At 48.2% G+C, this 14968-nt stretch overlaps 2 protein-coding genes across 6 annotated transcripts; one reads left to right on the forward strand and one right to left on the reverse strand.

Annotated features, from left to right (window-relative positions):
* Nucleotides 1-14: 14 nt before the first annotated feature.
* CENPX (centromere protein X) lies at nucleotides 15-3531 on the reverse strand. Of its 4 annotated transcripts, XM_082294238.1 has the most exons (7): nucleotides 3355-3531; nucleotides 3226-3277; nucleotides 3093-3146; nucleotides 2728-2816; nucleotides 2282-2592; nucleotides 787-992; nucleotides 15-340 (listed from the first exon to the last, which is right to left on the reverse strand). In XM_082294238.1, exons 1-5 carry the CDS (start codon nucleotides 3391-3393, stop codon nucleotides 2578-2580), a joined length of 249 nt encoding a protein of 82 aa, XP_082150364.1. In that variant the 5' UTR covers nucleotides 3394-3531; the 3' UTR covers nucleotides 15-340; nucleotides 787-992; nucleotides 2282-2577. The 4 variants fall into 4 exon arrangements, with proteins under 4 accessions (XP_082150364.1, XP_082150365.1, XP_082150363.1 ...); XM_082294239.1 differs by lacking the exon at nucleotides 787-992; XM_082294237.1 differs by having other exon boundaries at nucleotides 15-992.
* LRRC45 (leucine rich repeat containing 45) lies at nucleotides 3402-14853 on the forward strand. Of its 2 annotated transcripts, none has more exons than XM_082294229.1 (17): nucleotides 3402-3786; nucleotides 4360-4421; nucleotides 5341-5411; nucleotides 5733-5911; nucleotides 6619-6747; nucleotides 7342-7454; nucleotides 7983-8041; nucleotides 8157-8234; nucleotides 9177-9312; nucleotides 9602-9679; nucleotides 9854-9965; nucleotides 10137-10207; nucleotides 11089-11181; nucleotides 11779-11871; nucleotides 12714-12887; nucleotides 12980-13127; nucleotides 13517-14853. In XM_082294229.1, the coding sequence occupies exons 1-17, from the start codon at nucleotides 3561-3563 to the stop codon at nucleotides 13711-13713; spliced, it is 2019 nt and encodes a 672-aa protein (XP_082150355.1). In that variant the 5' UTR covers nucleotides 3402-3560; the 3' UTR covers nucleotides 13714-14853. The 2 variants fall into 2 exon arrangements, with proteins under 2 accessions (XP_082150355.1, XP_082150354.1); XM_082294228.1 differs by having other exon boundaries at nucleotides 3434-3786; nucleotides 12717-12887.
* Nucleotides 14854-14968: the final 115 nt, after the last annotated feature.

Below are 14968 nucleotides of genomic sequence, written 5' to 3' on the forward strand. Positions count from 1 at the left end.
TTGATTTCTTATATGACACCCAAACGTAAACAGGGAACGTGTGTGGCCACTGGCAGTGGGAATGTGAGAGCACTGTTTACAGCTCCTGTACTAAATCCTCCCTGTGGAAAGCAAGCCCTTCTGCCACTTGACAGCCTATAAAAGACACACCATAGCAGACCTGAAAAACCATTCAAATAATAAAGTTTATTACTCTTTAGAGGATTAAGTGTGGGCTGAGCCTGTGCTCCATAGGGCTGTCAGTATCTTCGTTCAGGTGCTGTATCAGGCTTATTCATGTCACACAAATCAGAGGTAGACGGTAGCTAGAGCTGCCTTGTTGAATTTATACAGGATAGCCCTGTGGAGAAACCAAGAGCTATTGCTAATGATAAGTAGTGAAATACCTGTGCTGGTGTTCTTTATTCCCAGGATTAGAATATGCAGAAGCAGTGTGGTTGGGAGGAAGTTGCAGTGTGCCTTCAGATGTGCTAGTCCTTATTTTTCTGAAGGGCACAGGTGACATCAAATAGTACAATCTGCTTAGCTGATTTGCTTAGGTGTTTTAGTTCTGTCAGTTTTTGTAAAGGATTAGCACCATAACTATCCCCTGCAAGCACCTGACATTGGAAAACAAGTTTAGGGACACAAGCAACAATACCAGTATTCCTGGAGCAGTTTCATGGGTTAAGTGTAGGGGCTTTACATTGCTGACTGTTCCCTCAGGCAGTTCTGCCCATGCTCCTCCCTTGTGTAACTCAGCTGTGCATCAAACCCAATTTAACCACAAGAATGAAAAATTGCTACCTTCAATAGCTAGACAAGAGGTCTTATTCCCCTTCCCTATACAAAGAGTTACTTTTAGCTGCTGCTGCTATTCAATTGCTGCTTTACTGTGGATGTCCACATCAGCAGTTCTCTTCTCCGTGTGTCAGGGAAGGGAACTTGAGCCTTTTTAGGGCAGCAACTTTAGGACTGCTGTTTCAGTTGGAGGCAGAGATGAGGATCTGAAACTGGAAAAGGCAAGAAAGCAGGAGTGAATTCTTTAAGGGGGTAAGATGCCCCCACATTTAAAACTGTGGCCTCTTTGCTAAGGTACTTGCTACAAGGATTCCTGCCCTACTGCAGAACAGTACCTGCAGATACCTGATGAGCTGGTTTTGTTTCAGTATTGCTTCTGCTATAGTAGGTGAACTCATCCCTAGGGTTTTAGGACATTCAACGGTAGTTATCACTTGCTTTTCCTTTTGCAATTGCCTTTTTTTAACCAATGATTGTGGGGCTGAAGGCTGAACTAGGTCAGTTCCTTCATTGCACGTGTTGTACAGCTGAACAGTTTTCTCAGCTGAGAAGCTGCAGTGCTGAGAGCTGGGGACTGCTTAAGCTGGTACTGTTACCAGAGTATGTACTAAAACTGCATTTTTGTGGGGTTTCCAAGTGGCTGGTGTCCTGAGGGATGACCCTGATAGCTCCTAGCTCAAAGTGTACAGTGACCTACTGAGCCTCTGCCTGTCACAGCTGTTCCTGAGAAAAGGACTGCTAGCTATTGCTGATCCTACAGCCTGCAGAGTGCCAGCAGCAAGAGCGTGCAGGCCCCAAGCCACACCACCATCAGCTGTGCTCTGTGCAGCCAGCCATGCGTTTCCCAGCAAAGCCAGTTGGGTTGTGTGGGTCCTGCCCACATGTGTAAGGTTTCTTATTTCACAGTGGCCCCCCTGCTGCTAGAGGGGCCAGGCTGTCCCATGATGTGGGATCCTCACACATGCTGTTTGTTTTTTGTCCTTTTTTCCTTTCGTCCTACAAAGATTTAGGGAAGAGGGTGGGTGAGGGGGAAACGCTGCAAGTCTTTGAAGCGACTTGACTTTTGATGATGAATTGCAGCAAAGAGCCTACACAAGGAGGGGAGACTTGTTTTTAACTTACTGATGTTTCTTTGTGAGAACAAATTTATAGCAGAGGGGGAGCAGCCTCTGAGGAGAATACTGAATGGTTAAAAGGTTTCAAGTATTCTTTGATGTCACAGCCCTGGAGAAATACTGGAAGGTAGTGACGGACAGACACTGTTTATTTATAAAATAAAGATCAGTTGCCTGCTCTTGGCGGGAGCCTGTGAATGAGCTCCTGTTAATGACCTATTCATTAGAAAGGCTTGGAGCTGCACCTAGAGTTGCTGTCACAGCTGCCTGCTGAGGCAATGAGATCCTGAAGGCTGGATGGTATTTCCAACCTTTAAGTCTTTCCATGCATCTCTGTGAAGCAGCACCTCATTCTCATGTTAGATGAGAAAGCAACAGCATCTTACCATGCTGTGAAGTACAGGCCTCTGTTACCAGGAGTAGGGCGGCAAGATTGAAACCAGGTATGTGCTCAGCAGAACAAAACAAGCCTGTGGCAGCCTCTTCTCAAAAACGTTATCTGACAGCATCGTTCCTTTGGGCTGTGTTGTGCTTGGTAAAGGAGAGAGGAAACAGAAGCAAAATGGCAGACGAAGAAAGAGCTGAGACTGTTCATCCCAGAGTTGGACTCTGAGGCCGAGACACATGTTCGCTGTCAGGTCAGGACTGTCTGCTGACAGGCGACATGTGCTTCAGAAAGCCTCTAGAAATCCAGAAGCTGTAAGGAAAGAGCAGCAAGCCAGTCAGGACACAGACTGGATTCTCAAAACAGCTCCCGAAAGGATGAGGATTAGGCTGTTTCAGCTCACATCCTCATCCTGCTCCCATGCAGTTCAGGCCCAGAGTTACATACCAGCTGTGGCAACACTTTCTCCAGCTGCTCAGTATCCACCTTCTTCAGGTCCTCTGCCTGAGCTTGCCGAGCTGCTCGAGCCGCCGCTTCTGCAGCCCAAGTGAAAGAAAGGGAAGAGCAGTGAGACGGGTCTGGGAGCTGTCACCTGGGGCGTCTCGTCCGGGGGGCTGGGCTGGTGTCCTGGGAGGAGGGAGGTGGCCCAGCGCCCCGGAAGAGTCCGGGAAGCTGCGTCAGGACTCCAGCTGTGCAGGAGGCAGCAGAGCTGAAGCAGGACGGGATGAGTCGAAGGTTGGCTAGGTGCTCGGGGAGGAGGCGGGAGCCTATCGCCCTAAGGCTGGGGCGGGGGATTGGCCCTGCGCGCTGACCTCGGACGAAGACCTTCAGCAACTCGGCCACCAGCAGCTGCGCGTCGGCATTAACTGCAACGATACGGCGCTTAGGGAAGGCGGGGACTAGGCCCAAGCGGCCCGGACCCGCCCGCCGCCGCAGCCTCGGTACCTCGGGTCCTCCCGTCCCGGAAATGGAGGCGGAGAAGCCGGTCCACGGTGTCCTGCGCGGAGAGAGGAACGGATGAGCGGGGCCGCGCTCGCCGCTCGGGCCAGCGCCCCTCGCCCGGAGCGGCCGCACCTTCCTGAAGCCGCCGGTGCGGCCGTCCCGCTCCTCCATGTCCCGCGCACTGCTGGCCCCGCCTCCCGGAGGCGCGGCGGGCGGGAACGCGGGCGGGAACCCGCGCGGCCCGGGAGCAGTTCCGGCGGGAACCCGCGCGGCCCGGGAGCAGTTCCGGCGGGAACCCGCGCGGCCCGGGAGCAGTTCCGGCGGGAACCCGCGCGGCCATGGAGCAGTTCGGGCGCGAATACGCGCGGCTTTGCGCGGCGGTAGGCGCGGCCCCGCAGGAGGCCGTGCTGCGGCGCCTGCGGGAGCCCAACGGGGCGCGGGGCCGCCTGGACCTGGCGGCGCAGAGCCTCTCGCTGCAGACGTGCAGCGCGCTGGGCCGGCTGCTGCCCGGCGCCGCGCCCTTCGCCGCGCTGGCGCTCGGCGACTGCGGCTTGAGCGAGGAAGGTGCGCGCGAGGCCGCAGCGGCTGCCCGAAGCGGGGCCGCCCTCGCCGCCCTCTCAGGCTGGGCCGGCGGGCCCGCTCTCCCTCCGGCGGCGAGCGAGGCGCGGTGGCGGGGCGGGAGGTCGCTCGTATCTCAGGCCCGTGAAGGTGCCCGGTCCGTGACCATGCGGCTGCTCACGCACCGCTCGGTTCTCCCTCCGGCGGCGAGGGCAGCTCTGCTGTTGGCCGTGGACGGATGGGACAGTCCGGCTGGTTAAAGTAGCTGGCAGTGAGGGGGCGCCATGGGCAGCACATCCGTGTCCGCAGAGCTTGTCTAGACGTGGGCTTTTTTCAGGGCTGAGGCAGGTAGGTGTACAAACTGACTTGTAGTTCTCTGCCCGGACACCTCTTTGAGAGTGTATAAATAGTCTCCTGCCCTGAAAGCTCAGGCTCACTTATTCCAGCAGCAGTGGTAGTTTACCAAGTAATTTGTTTATCACAGCCACGTCTCCTGAGCTAGCTGTTTACAAGATGATACGCTGGGATGAGTAGAGGGTTTCAGAGATGAAATAAACAGCTTTTTTTTTTTCTACTCAGGTGTAAGACTTCTGTTGCATGGTCTTTGCTCCAACACCACAGTAAAATCTTTGGATCTGAAGGTGAGTCTGTTCAAACAGAATTAAGACTGTTCTGTGGTGGAGAAGGAAAAAGGAGCACAGGCTTAATCAGAAATACAACTGGACCGTCCTGGTGCAGGATTATTCAACAAGATGCATACTTCTGTAAAGTTTTTGTTCTCAGTGACTCATTCCTTGACTTGTTAACACCATGTCACAATTTTCCAAAGTTACTTTGCAGATCATCTTTATCCATTTTTATTTAGTTACTGTATTTTGATAGGAAGTTATTGCTGTGTATATTTTGTCAGTTGCTGATTGGGCAGATGAGGCGTGTATAGGCTGTTTTGGGGGTTTCTGTATTGATCAGTGAGTTTACTAGCTGTTTTACTTGTGTTTCTGTAGAGTTTATCTCGCTTGCCAATGTCTTTCGATTAGCCTGGGCTTTGAACTAAGCATCTGCCTTCAGATGTGATTGTCACGCTACTGGGAGTGACTTTCTGTCTGTATTCCTCTGGCATACAGCTATTCCCTTGAATTTACAGTCACAAACAGCATCACTGTTCAGCATCACTGAAGTCACAAACTTCATCACAGCGTCCTTTCTCATTTGTGCTAGCGTTAACAGAGCCCTTTTTGGTGAAGTGTGTTACAATAGTTATGCTTATCTAGAATCACCATTTTCCGTCCCATCATGGCCCATGCTGATCCTGTGCAATCTTGTGATTTTTGCAAGCTCTCAGTCATGGTGCCCTCACAAGACAAGTCGTGTGTATAGATCCACTGTTCCTCCAGGGTTTTTCATTTTGTGGAAGGCTGATTGATAGTGAAACAAATGTTGGTTGGACCATCTTTGCCCAACTGAAGTTGGCATTACAGCTGGGATGCATATGGTGGTGTTTGTGGTGTAGGTGGACTGGGACAGGCTTAGCCTACTGATCACCTGGGACTTCTGTTTCAGGGAAATAACCTGCGAACCATGGGAGCTGAGGCTTTGGGAAAACTTCTTAGGGAGAACAAATCCATCAGGAGGTAAAAAAATGTGTATACCTCTCTTTGTGCTATTCTTGCCGGATGGAGCACAACATTTGAAAAGGGTTGAGGGTGGTTTTTTGTTGGGGTAGGAGGAATGCCAAGTGGTGCAATTTCTTGTGAGGGGTGGGACAAGTAAAGGCATGAAAAGTGGAGGTGCTCTTTCGGAGGACGCTGGGCCCTGGCAGCATCCTGCTCTCTGAAATTGAGTCCATGCACGGAGCTGGATGTTTGACCGGGCATACCGTGATCCATATATCATTCAAGTTCATGCAGCAGTCTGTTTACTCCACGAACACCATTCCTGTCTGATTTCCCTAGCCTAACCTTAGAATGGAACAGCCTTGGCATGTGGGAGGAGGGCTTCTCCTTTTTCTGCCAAGGACTGAGAGCAAACAACTTTCTTCGGCGTCTGGATCTGCGCAATAACCAGATTAACCATCAAGGGGCTGAAGAGCTGGCCATGGCACTGACACAAAATACCAGCCTTCAGGAGCTGGGTAAGAGTTCTTTGCCCACGTACATATATGCATGAAAACACCACGTGTATCTTCAGGTTTCTCGCTTCAGTTTCTTCCAACTGGTTGGTGTCATTCCCAATTCCTATCAGTCTGGAATGCTTTGCCGACTTTGTGCAGGGAGAAGTCACAACTCCATGGCCTTTGGAGACTCGGAACTATAATTGGAATCTCTGGAACCAAACCTGCAGATGAAGAATTGTGTACTTGGAGTAGAACAGTCTTTAGTGGAGGAGGAAAGGTTTTCATTCCTATTTGTGGTTGGTGTTGGTATGCCTCATGACAGACTCTTAATACTTACTTCACACTCGTTTTGTCCTTATATGGAATTTTGCTGGAATTTCCTTCAGGAAAATGTAGCTTTTGTTGCCAATTCTTTCTCATCCACAGGTCTTGTCTGTGGAAGGAAGGCTTGTGAGAGCCAAATGTGAGACCCAGATTTGTGTAGATTTTCAACTGTCATGGCTTCCTGCAGTGTCCTAAAGATTTATCTTGCCTTTCTTGCTTTGTCAATTTCCCTCCCTCTCATTCATCTTCAAAGGGGACACAGTATTCACCTGTGTTTTTGCTAAGACCATCTGGGATTAGTTAACCGTGCTTGTAGATATATAAAGAGCATGGGTTCTCTTGAGCCCTGTGTTTTTCAGCAGATGTGTGACTACCGTGGTGAAAGTTTGCTTTCTGTATAGATTTGCGATGGAATAACATTGGGCTTCTGGGTGGCCGAGCTTTGCTGAACTGCCTGCACAGCAACAAGACCCTGAAGAGGCTCGAGCTGGCAGGGAATAATGTTCCTGGCGACATCCTGAAAGCTGTGGGTAAGTATGATGTGTGCACAGTAATGAATCACTTAACTCCTTTCCCAGTTCAGCACTTGGGGGATATAGGGCACTTGCTGCTTCAGAAGAGAGCTAACCCTCTTTCCCTCCCTTTCTCAACAGCTTTTCCACAGTGCTCTATGTCACCTCCTCTTGTCCTTTAGTGAGGGCTAGTCAAGTTGGGAGTGTCGCTTTCACTAGCAAGAGCAAAAAAATAATTTGGATTGAGTTATTAGAGATTGCCGTGCCACATGAATGTGGGAGAATTTGAGACTTTTCCTCATAGTTTGCCTCTGATGAGCCAAGTTTTGATGTGGCTTATGTAGCACATCCTGTCATTGTCCTGCCCACAGCAGAGCTGAGCATCTTTCCTGAGGCTGGGGTGTTGATTACCCCACACACACTGCTCTCATTGATCCCATCCCAGCTTGTGATGTAAGGTGGGACTCTCTCTACGTGGGCCAGCATGAGAAGGGCAACTGTCCTGGTGCTTCTGATAGCCAGTTGTCATCCTGAGTGCTGTCTCTTCCAGCAGTGCTTGCTGTGCTGTTGCTTTAGAAACTTGTGCATGCTCTCCTGCTCTCTCTGCATCAGAACAAGCCTTGGATCACAACCAAGACCGTGAGGCTATCCTGAGTGAGGCCCAGAACCAAGTGAACATCCTCAGCAAGGAGGTTTTGAGTCTGAAGGATGAGAAGAACAAGCAGGTCAGCAGATGTTGGCGGTTCAAATGGGGTAGCTGGAATCCTTTGCTTTCCCTTGAGGTCCCCACAGAACACTCAGTGACAGTATTATTGTGCACCTGAAGTTGCATTTGCATTTTTATGGACAGGCACACGGCATAGTTTAGTACATTGGGTCCTTCCTCTGAGCTAGGTTGCCTAGGAATCAAGTGACAGTATGGGTATGGACACATCCCTGCTGAACACATTCACTCTGGATTCTGGAGGAGTTTTGGTTATTTGTGCTTTAGTTTCATCTTTTGCAATTGGTTGCATACTTTCCAAGTGGTGTAAACCTAGAGATTTGTTTTTCCATCTGACACCTGAGGATGCAGAGTCCCTATAGCTGATGACCTTATTCAGATGTGCTGATAAACCCATCAGACTTCCAGTTTGTTTCCAGTAGAATGGCTTGACATGTCTTCAGCTGTTGCTGGCAAGAGAAGAATGAGAAATGTAAGTGCTTGTAGCTCATGCAATTCATTTTCTCACAGAATTTTGCCTTCTTCACAGTTCATGGATTTTGTGGATGCTGTAGACAAGCACAAAGAAGAAAAAGCCAGGAGCGAGAAGTGAGTTGGATTTCTAAATGTCTTCTGCTCTTTGATGGCAGAATTGAGCTCTCTCTGTTTCCTGGCAGAAATTACCCACCTTTTTTTTTTCCTTTTATTTCCCTCCCAAATGCAGAATGTCTGTAGCACGAATCAGCCAGCTGCAGGATGCATTGGATGAGCAGTACTCCATTATGAATTCACTGAAAACCAAGTATGGAGGAGGAGAACCTTTGCCTTCCCACTATTTGTGCTGTATAAGCAGTGCCGAGCAGAGCTTCTAAGAAGGGGGATAATCGTGTAGGGTAGCTGACTTATTATTTTGGTTAGTTCTGCAGTAATATCCAGAAATTACAGTCAGATAAAGCCTTTGAGTTTGCCACAGTAGATAGTTAACCTGCTTTTAAGTAAAATTACAGTGTATTGGTGTAAGACAAAGTGAATTACAGAAGGTGGGAAGAAGGAAAAAGGATTCTGCAGATGGGATGGGGGCATGTTCCTTGCATGGTTTACAGCCTGGCAGGAGTCGGTACCTGCTTTCCCTGGCAACTGGCAGTGTTCTCTGGGAACTGCTGCAGGTATTGAGGAGCCTGGCTTGGGAGCAATGAGGAAGAGCTGCTCAGAAGAAATGTTAGGTTATGCAGAGCCATATGCACATGGCAGTGGTTAGACTTCAAACTGCTGAGCCTGCCTACTTTAGTTCTGCCAGGTAAAGGCAGTGTTACTATGCCATGCAGTGATGTGGACATGTGCCTCTTGGACGGAATAAGCAAATTGCTTCTGCTACTCATGTTTAAAAATCTGTCTCTAATTTTAAACAACTTTGCAGTGGAATAAAATAGCTGGCTTTGTTCTGTGAGAGCAGGCAAATCCTGGAGGGGTCTGGGTGGGGAGAATGGCTTGTGGAAGACAGTGCAGGGCAAATGCAATGGGCACCAGAACACTGGGCCCTGAGAAGCCCCAGGTCACTGTTTGTAGATGCTGCTGCGTACAAAGGTCAATGGTGTCCTTTTCCCAGAAGCAAAAAAATGCCTCATTTAGTTAGCCTGATTTCATCCACTGCCAGATGGATATTAGCACCTTGTACCAGGTGGCATAGAGAGTTTGCTGCAGTGTCTGCCTTGGAAAAGACTCCAGAAAGTGCTTCTCTTTATAGGCTGCAGATGACTGAAGCTGCCCTGGCTCTGTCTGAACAGAAGGTGCACAACCTGGGAGAGCTGCTGAATGCCATGAAACAGGAACAAAACTGTGTGGCTGAGTGCCACTTCAGGGAGCTCCAGCAACAAAAGCAGGTGAGCTGGATAAGTCCTAGTTATGTTTGAGAGCAGGGCTATAGGTCATAACTGGTTTGTGTAAATTTGGGGCATGCTGGATGGAATAGGGAAGCATGATTTTTACCACTAGTGGGTTAGCTAAAGCCACCATGACAAAAAATTCTTGTGTAAATTAGATAGATGGGTGCCAGGTGTGAAGAGGAGTCGTGGTGTTTATGGGGTAGGTTGGATTTAGCTGGGTGTGATATTGGTTGGTAGTGCAAGAACTAGGGTGAATACAGGTTTTTAATTTTGATTCTGTTTGCAGGAAGGTGCTGATCGGGAAGGCAGGCTTTTGCATGACTTGTCTGCTGCCAGTGAGAAAAATCTGCTGCTGAGAAACCAGGTAGGAAACCAAGTCCAAGTCTGAGAAGTGGAACTTGAACATATATAACATCTGCTGCATATATATGGTCTCTACTTTGATCCTTGGTTGTGTGTGTCTTCGTTGTCCTGTACAGCCAACTTTCTCTGCTAACAGGAAAAGAAAAACCTTTGTGGTGGTAATTTCCTTGTGTAGGTGGATGAGTTGGAGAGGAAGTGCAAAGTTCAGCAGGATCAGCTGTTCCAGGTAAAACAAGACTTGACCAACACAACAGCGGAGCTGAAGCTGCGGGCTGTGGAGGCTGAAGGTGAGTGGAGGAGTAGAAACAGCTTGTGGACACCTGTGGTTGGGATCGCTGTTCCTGAGTCAACAGCACAGACAGCCGAGGAGAAAGGGTTCGCAGAGATGGTGAAAAAGTATGAGTACAGCTGTGTGGCAGGAATGCCAGAATTGTGATATGCCTGCTTTTAATCTGCAGAACGTCTGGAAATGGAGAAGAGAAGATTTAAACAAAGCCTTGAAGACATGGAATCCCTTCGGGTAAAAGAGGTAAGGATGGGATTTCTGCAGCATCCCGGTTAGTCTTTCTTTGGTCCTGACCTACATCACCACTGGAGGTCATTGCTGTCATATGCTCTTAAAAAAGTTAAAAAGTTAGTGGGCTCAGATTTGTTGTGGGAATAATGGGCCATTTTTTCAAGCAAAGCCTGGCTGAAGAGATCACAAGACTTTCTAGCAGCTAGTAAGATTTTCTAGCTTTCGAGAGTATGGGCCACAGTGGTATGTGATGCTACAAGAGAGGCTGGGAGGCTGGCCTTTGTGTTGGTCTGTGCAGAGAGGTCATTACAAATACAGAATCTTTTCCTGCTTCTGAAATGAATACACTTTAATGTTTTAATCACTTATGGACAAGCAGTCCTTTAACGGGGCTCAGCATGCTAGTTCCTTCTCTGCTATGTTTCAAAGGGGGTTGTGTCTGAGTGTGGACAGGCCAACAGACTACAATCAATTCTCTTTGCAGTGTTTACTGAGGTCTGAAATCTCTCCAAAATAGAATTATACTAATAGATTTCTCTGAATATATCGAAATCTTTTAAGAAAAGACACAGGCCAGGAAGATTTTACCAACCTTACAGCTAGAAAATGAATCTGTTGTGTTTTGTACCACTTGACAATGAGAGCTTGGACTTCATCTTCCTTGTGGCCTGGGAGGGATCTCTGTCTAAAAATTCCCAGTTTCTAGAGGGCAGATTGTATCTGTATTACAGTTTCCTAGTGGAGTTCTGGGAGAGGTAAGAACTTTCCTTTGGTGGTAGGTGGTTCAGTGAGAGGATGCTTCACTATCATGATGAGTGGTCCTGCTGCTTGCTGTGCCTGGAGATGGGAATGGTTTTCTGTCACTTGCTTAAATGGTTTCTGCTGCTTTGCAGGTGGATCGTATGACACAGCACATGGAGGCCAGTGAACGTTCCATGCACAACAGGATCCAGAGGCTGGAGGCCATCAGGATATCTCTGGAGGAGGTGAGAAAAAGTGCTCTAGGCACGTTTGAACACTCATATAGTGGTGCAAAGAGAAGGCTGCCAGGAAAGCTTTGTGGAGTCTTCCACTGCTGACCTTTGTAAAGATTGTCATGTGCTGTAAGGAGGAACAGAAAACAGCAGCATACCAGCTGAAATTATTTTTACTGCTTTGAGCTAAGGAAAAAGGTTCCAAGGAGAAACTTGTAAATTCAGATTGGACAAAAGTAAGGATTCTGTTGAACATGGTTAGAGTGTTACCAAGATTGGAATTCACAGGTTTCCCATGTTGTCCCAAGTAGAGTAGCATGTTTATTCATATATATTTCCCCAGCTAGATCCAGCACTGCTCTTTCCTACTGCCTTGTTTTGGAAAGCTTTACCCATTACTTGTCCTCATATAACTGAAATTCACACTGAGCTTAAATAGCAGCCTTGGAGTGAGGAAAAGTTTGTCATCTTGGTTTGCTTTTGCTGCCCCTGAGTGACGAGAGCTGTGTCATATTGTAGCCTGTGACCGGAAGCTGCTAATGTTTTCTGGTGAGTGTTACAGCAATGCAGCTTCTCTGTCTGGAATGATTTTCCATGTTTCTGTGGCAGGAGCTGAGCCAAGTCAAAGCAGCTGCACTAACTGAGCGAGGTCAGGCAGAGGAGGAGTTAATAAAAGTCCGGAGTCAGGCACGCTTGGAGGAGGTAAGGACAAGACCTGTGGGAAGGAAGTGGTTTGGCTACCTACTCTATATTTTAGTCTTGGGGAGCTGCTAAGTAACTCCTCTCTGGGTTTCACTGACTCACAAATGGTGTGATTGCTGAGGAAGGAGTCCTGAAAAGTCTGATTTTAATTGTCTTCAGTAGTAACAGAACTGATGTGGATATTGTCATGGCAGATTTAATTTAAGTTGCCAACATCTGAAGCCAGCAGACGGATGTTGATCATTCTTTTTAATGGCAACTCTCATGGGGTGCTCCTGTTTCTCTGAACTCTGAGAAATTTCTTCAGGTGGATACTGCTGCTGGATAAATAAAGTCACTAGTATTGAACTCTGTGAAAATGGCAATGAAGTTAATATCCTGTGAAAGAGAACAAGAGATGATGGAAATACACAAAAACTATTAGAATATTTACTTACTTTTTACATCACAAAAGAAAATGCTTCACTGAGTTATAGACATAGACATTTGATGTGTGGGACCCAGCAGTTGCTTAGCTGCATACAGTGGTGCTGCAGAGCCATTTGAGGTATGGAGGAAGTGAAGGTAGAGCATTGGTTGTAAACACTGGCAGTGGCATCGGTGCATCTGGCAAGGACTTGTCTCAGTTTCTCATTTGAGTGTTTCAGTCTGTCATTGTTCTCTCTGGCAAGAGGAAGCAGCTTGGGGTCACTCCTGAGTGCAAGGAGCAGGGCTGTGTCCTGTGCTTGTCAGTGCCAGTTGACTCAATAAAGGATTCACTGTATTAGGAACAAAGAGGGGAGAATCCCTTCACAGGAATGAAGTGGGACTGTTTAATTTTCATTTTCCTTTGTGTCTTACAGCAGCAACGACTAGAACACCTAAAAGAGAAGCTGCGGTTGATGACTGAGTCAAGGGATGAAGCTCAGAACTGCTGCCTTAAGCAAAAAGAAATGGTTGCTGAGGCCCAGGCCAAAGCCAAACAGTTGAGCCTGTATGCTGATGGACTCAGGAGGAGGCTGGATGAACTTCAGCAGGTAGCTGGGACTGGAGTAGATATAGTCACGACAGGGCCAGAACAAGTTGCTGAAGTTGTTTGGTTGTTCATGGGTTTGTCTTTGTGTGTCAGGACCTGGACAGTAAGGAAGAGGAGAAAGTGACAGAGCTAAATAAGGTGAAAGTGGAATTACAGGAGCAGATTGGGCACTTGGAGGCTGAACGCGCAGCCCAGGATGGGCTGAGAGAGAAGATTGCAGCTCTGGAAAGACAACTGAAAGGTGATGGATCCTTTCATGCTTCTCAAATGGTAATGCTGAGTTAGCCTGCATTGGGCCTGGAACTGAGCTGTGCTCACAGGTACTGACAGCAGTGTTTCCTGCCTGTGTATACACCTATGAGTTGTACTCTCCATCCAGGGAGATACAGGGATTCCTGTCCTCATTTTATAGAGACCAAGACTCAGATGACCACCCAAAGCTGCACAGCCAGCAAGATGTTTGGATTTCCTGCACAGTGAAGTGTGCATGCTGTCTGTGCAAAACCTCTCGTGTTGACTTATGCAGCTTCTCTTTTGTCCCTGTTGACCATACCACTTCCGTTGCCTTTGGCTTTTTCTTATTTATTCTAGGGATACCCTGATTTTCTTTTCTAATGCTGTTTTTCACAGCCCTATCCAGTAATCACCGTGAAGCACTGCTGGACAAAGAGGGTGAGATCTCTCTGCTGCTTGAGAAGCTGAGAATGAAGGAGGCCGAGATCTCCAGGGTGAGGGAAGAGGAGGCGCAGCGAGCAAGTTTCTTGCAGAATGCCATCATGGCATATGTGCAAGGATCTCCCTTGGGAACCCACAGTTCTAGAAAGTGAGAGCATGGCTTAAAGGATCCAAATACCTGCTGTCAGGGAAAGGGTGACCAACTCAGGTACAACTCCTTCCTAAATGGGACAGTTTAATCAGAGTGGGGTGACACAAAGGCTCGCAAACAGAAAAACGCTCTCGCTGTTCAGAAACCTTCTTCCTGACAGCGTAAAGGAGAGGAGGAAACAGCTGTTCAGGCTCGTGGGTCTGAGTCCATGATGTGGAGCCCCTTCCCCTGCACTGCCACAGCCTATTGGCACAGGGGGTTACTCATTACTGGGGGAGGGGTTGTGTGTTCCCTGGCAGGGTCCTGCTGCAGCATTTGTTTGGGTGCCAGGGCTGTTCACAGAGAAATGTGATAAAATGTGACAGGAGTGTTTATAGTTCCCTGTGGGCCAGAGCGATTTGCTTTGCTAATGGGATCCTGAAACTGCTGGAAACACCAGATATTACACACCTGTGCTTTTTCACCCAGTGTTTACAGGCAGAAGCAGAGTCTGACAGGGCCCTCTCTGGCTTGTGTACCCTCCCTGCTGTGGCTCTCACTGTATTGGTGGGCAGTAGACACACATTCAGCGTAGACAGAAACAGCTGTACGGAAGGGCTTCGGGTGCAGTGCTGTTCATGTCTTTGTGGGACAGCTGGGCTTTGGCCGTGCTTCTACTTACACAACACTGAGTGTCAGGGAAAGGGTGAGTGGGTGATTAGCTGTCAACATCTGTGCTTCTTCACTGTGAACTGCAGCCCTTAGGTGAAGATGTTGTGGCCAGTATTGCAACAGGATTTAGTTTCACTGGCAAATGGCAAGACTGTTCTCCTGGCTTCTCAGGCTCCTAGAACTGAGTGCTATGGCCTTAACCTGGAGAGGAGCAATGCTTCTGGCGTGACACTGGGGAGTTGCTCAGAGCACAAAGGGGAGAAGGTGGTTCCTCTCCTGACAGCACAAGTCCTTGCAAGGGTTACGAGAGTCTGAATTGGAGAAAGCAGGAGCTGCTGTAAGGCCAGCAGTCTTAAGAGCCTTGAGGGAGAACCTTGTGAGTCTGGGGTGGGAACGTATCTTAGAGAACATATTTTAAGAGACACCTGGAAAATGAAAGTTTCTGTGTGGACTGGTTGCTTTGTGTTCATGATTTTTTATTTTGGGTTTTGGTCTGCTTTTTTAATAAAGAACTTTTTCATTTTGCTATTAACACTGGAGAGTGGCAAACTGAATGTTTGGCTGATGTGGAGGGTGGGGCCTTCTGCTGTGTTACTTTCCTGAAG

Source organism: Coloeus monedula (genome assembly GCF_965178545.1).
Source record: "Coloeus monedula genome assembly, chromosome: 19".
In the NCBI taxonomy this organism is placed as follows: domain Eukaryota; kingdom Metazoa; phylum Chordata; class Aves; order Passeriformes; family Corvidae; genus Coloeus; species Coloeus monedula.

Coding starts and splice junctions, on each gene's coding strand:
- LRRC45 (XM_082294229.1), top strand. CDS start 3,561: ATGGAGCAGTTCGGGCGCGAATACGCGCGGCTTTGCGCGGCGGTAGGC. Junction 10,208..11,088: donor AATCCCTTCGGGTAAAAGAG/GTAAGGATGGGA, acceptor GCTGCTTTGCAG/GTGGATCGTATGACACAGCA. Junction 12,888..12,979: donor GGCTGGATGAACTTCAGCAG/GTAGCTGGGACT, acceptor TTTGTGTGTCAG/GACCTGGACAGTAAGGAAGA.
- CENPX (XM_082294236.1), bottom strand. CDS start 3,393: ATGGAGGAGCGGGACGGCCGCACCGGCGGCTTCAGGAAG. Junction 3,278..3,354: donor GCACCGGCGGCTTCAGGAAG/GTGCGGCCGCTC, acceptor CTCTCCGCGCAG/GACACCGTGGACCGGCTTCT. Junction 3,147..3,225: donor CCGGGACGGGAGGACCCGAG/GTACCGAGGCTG, acceptor GTATCGTTGCAG/TTAATGCCGACGCGCAGCTG.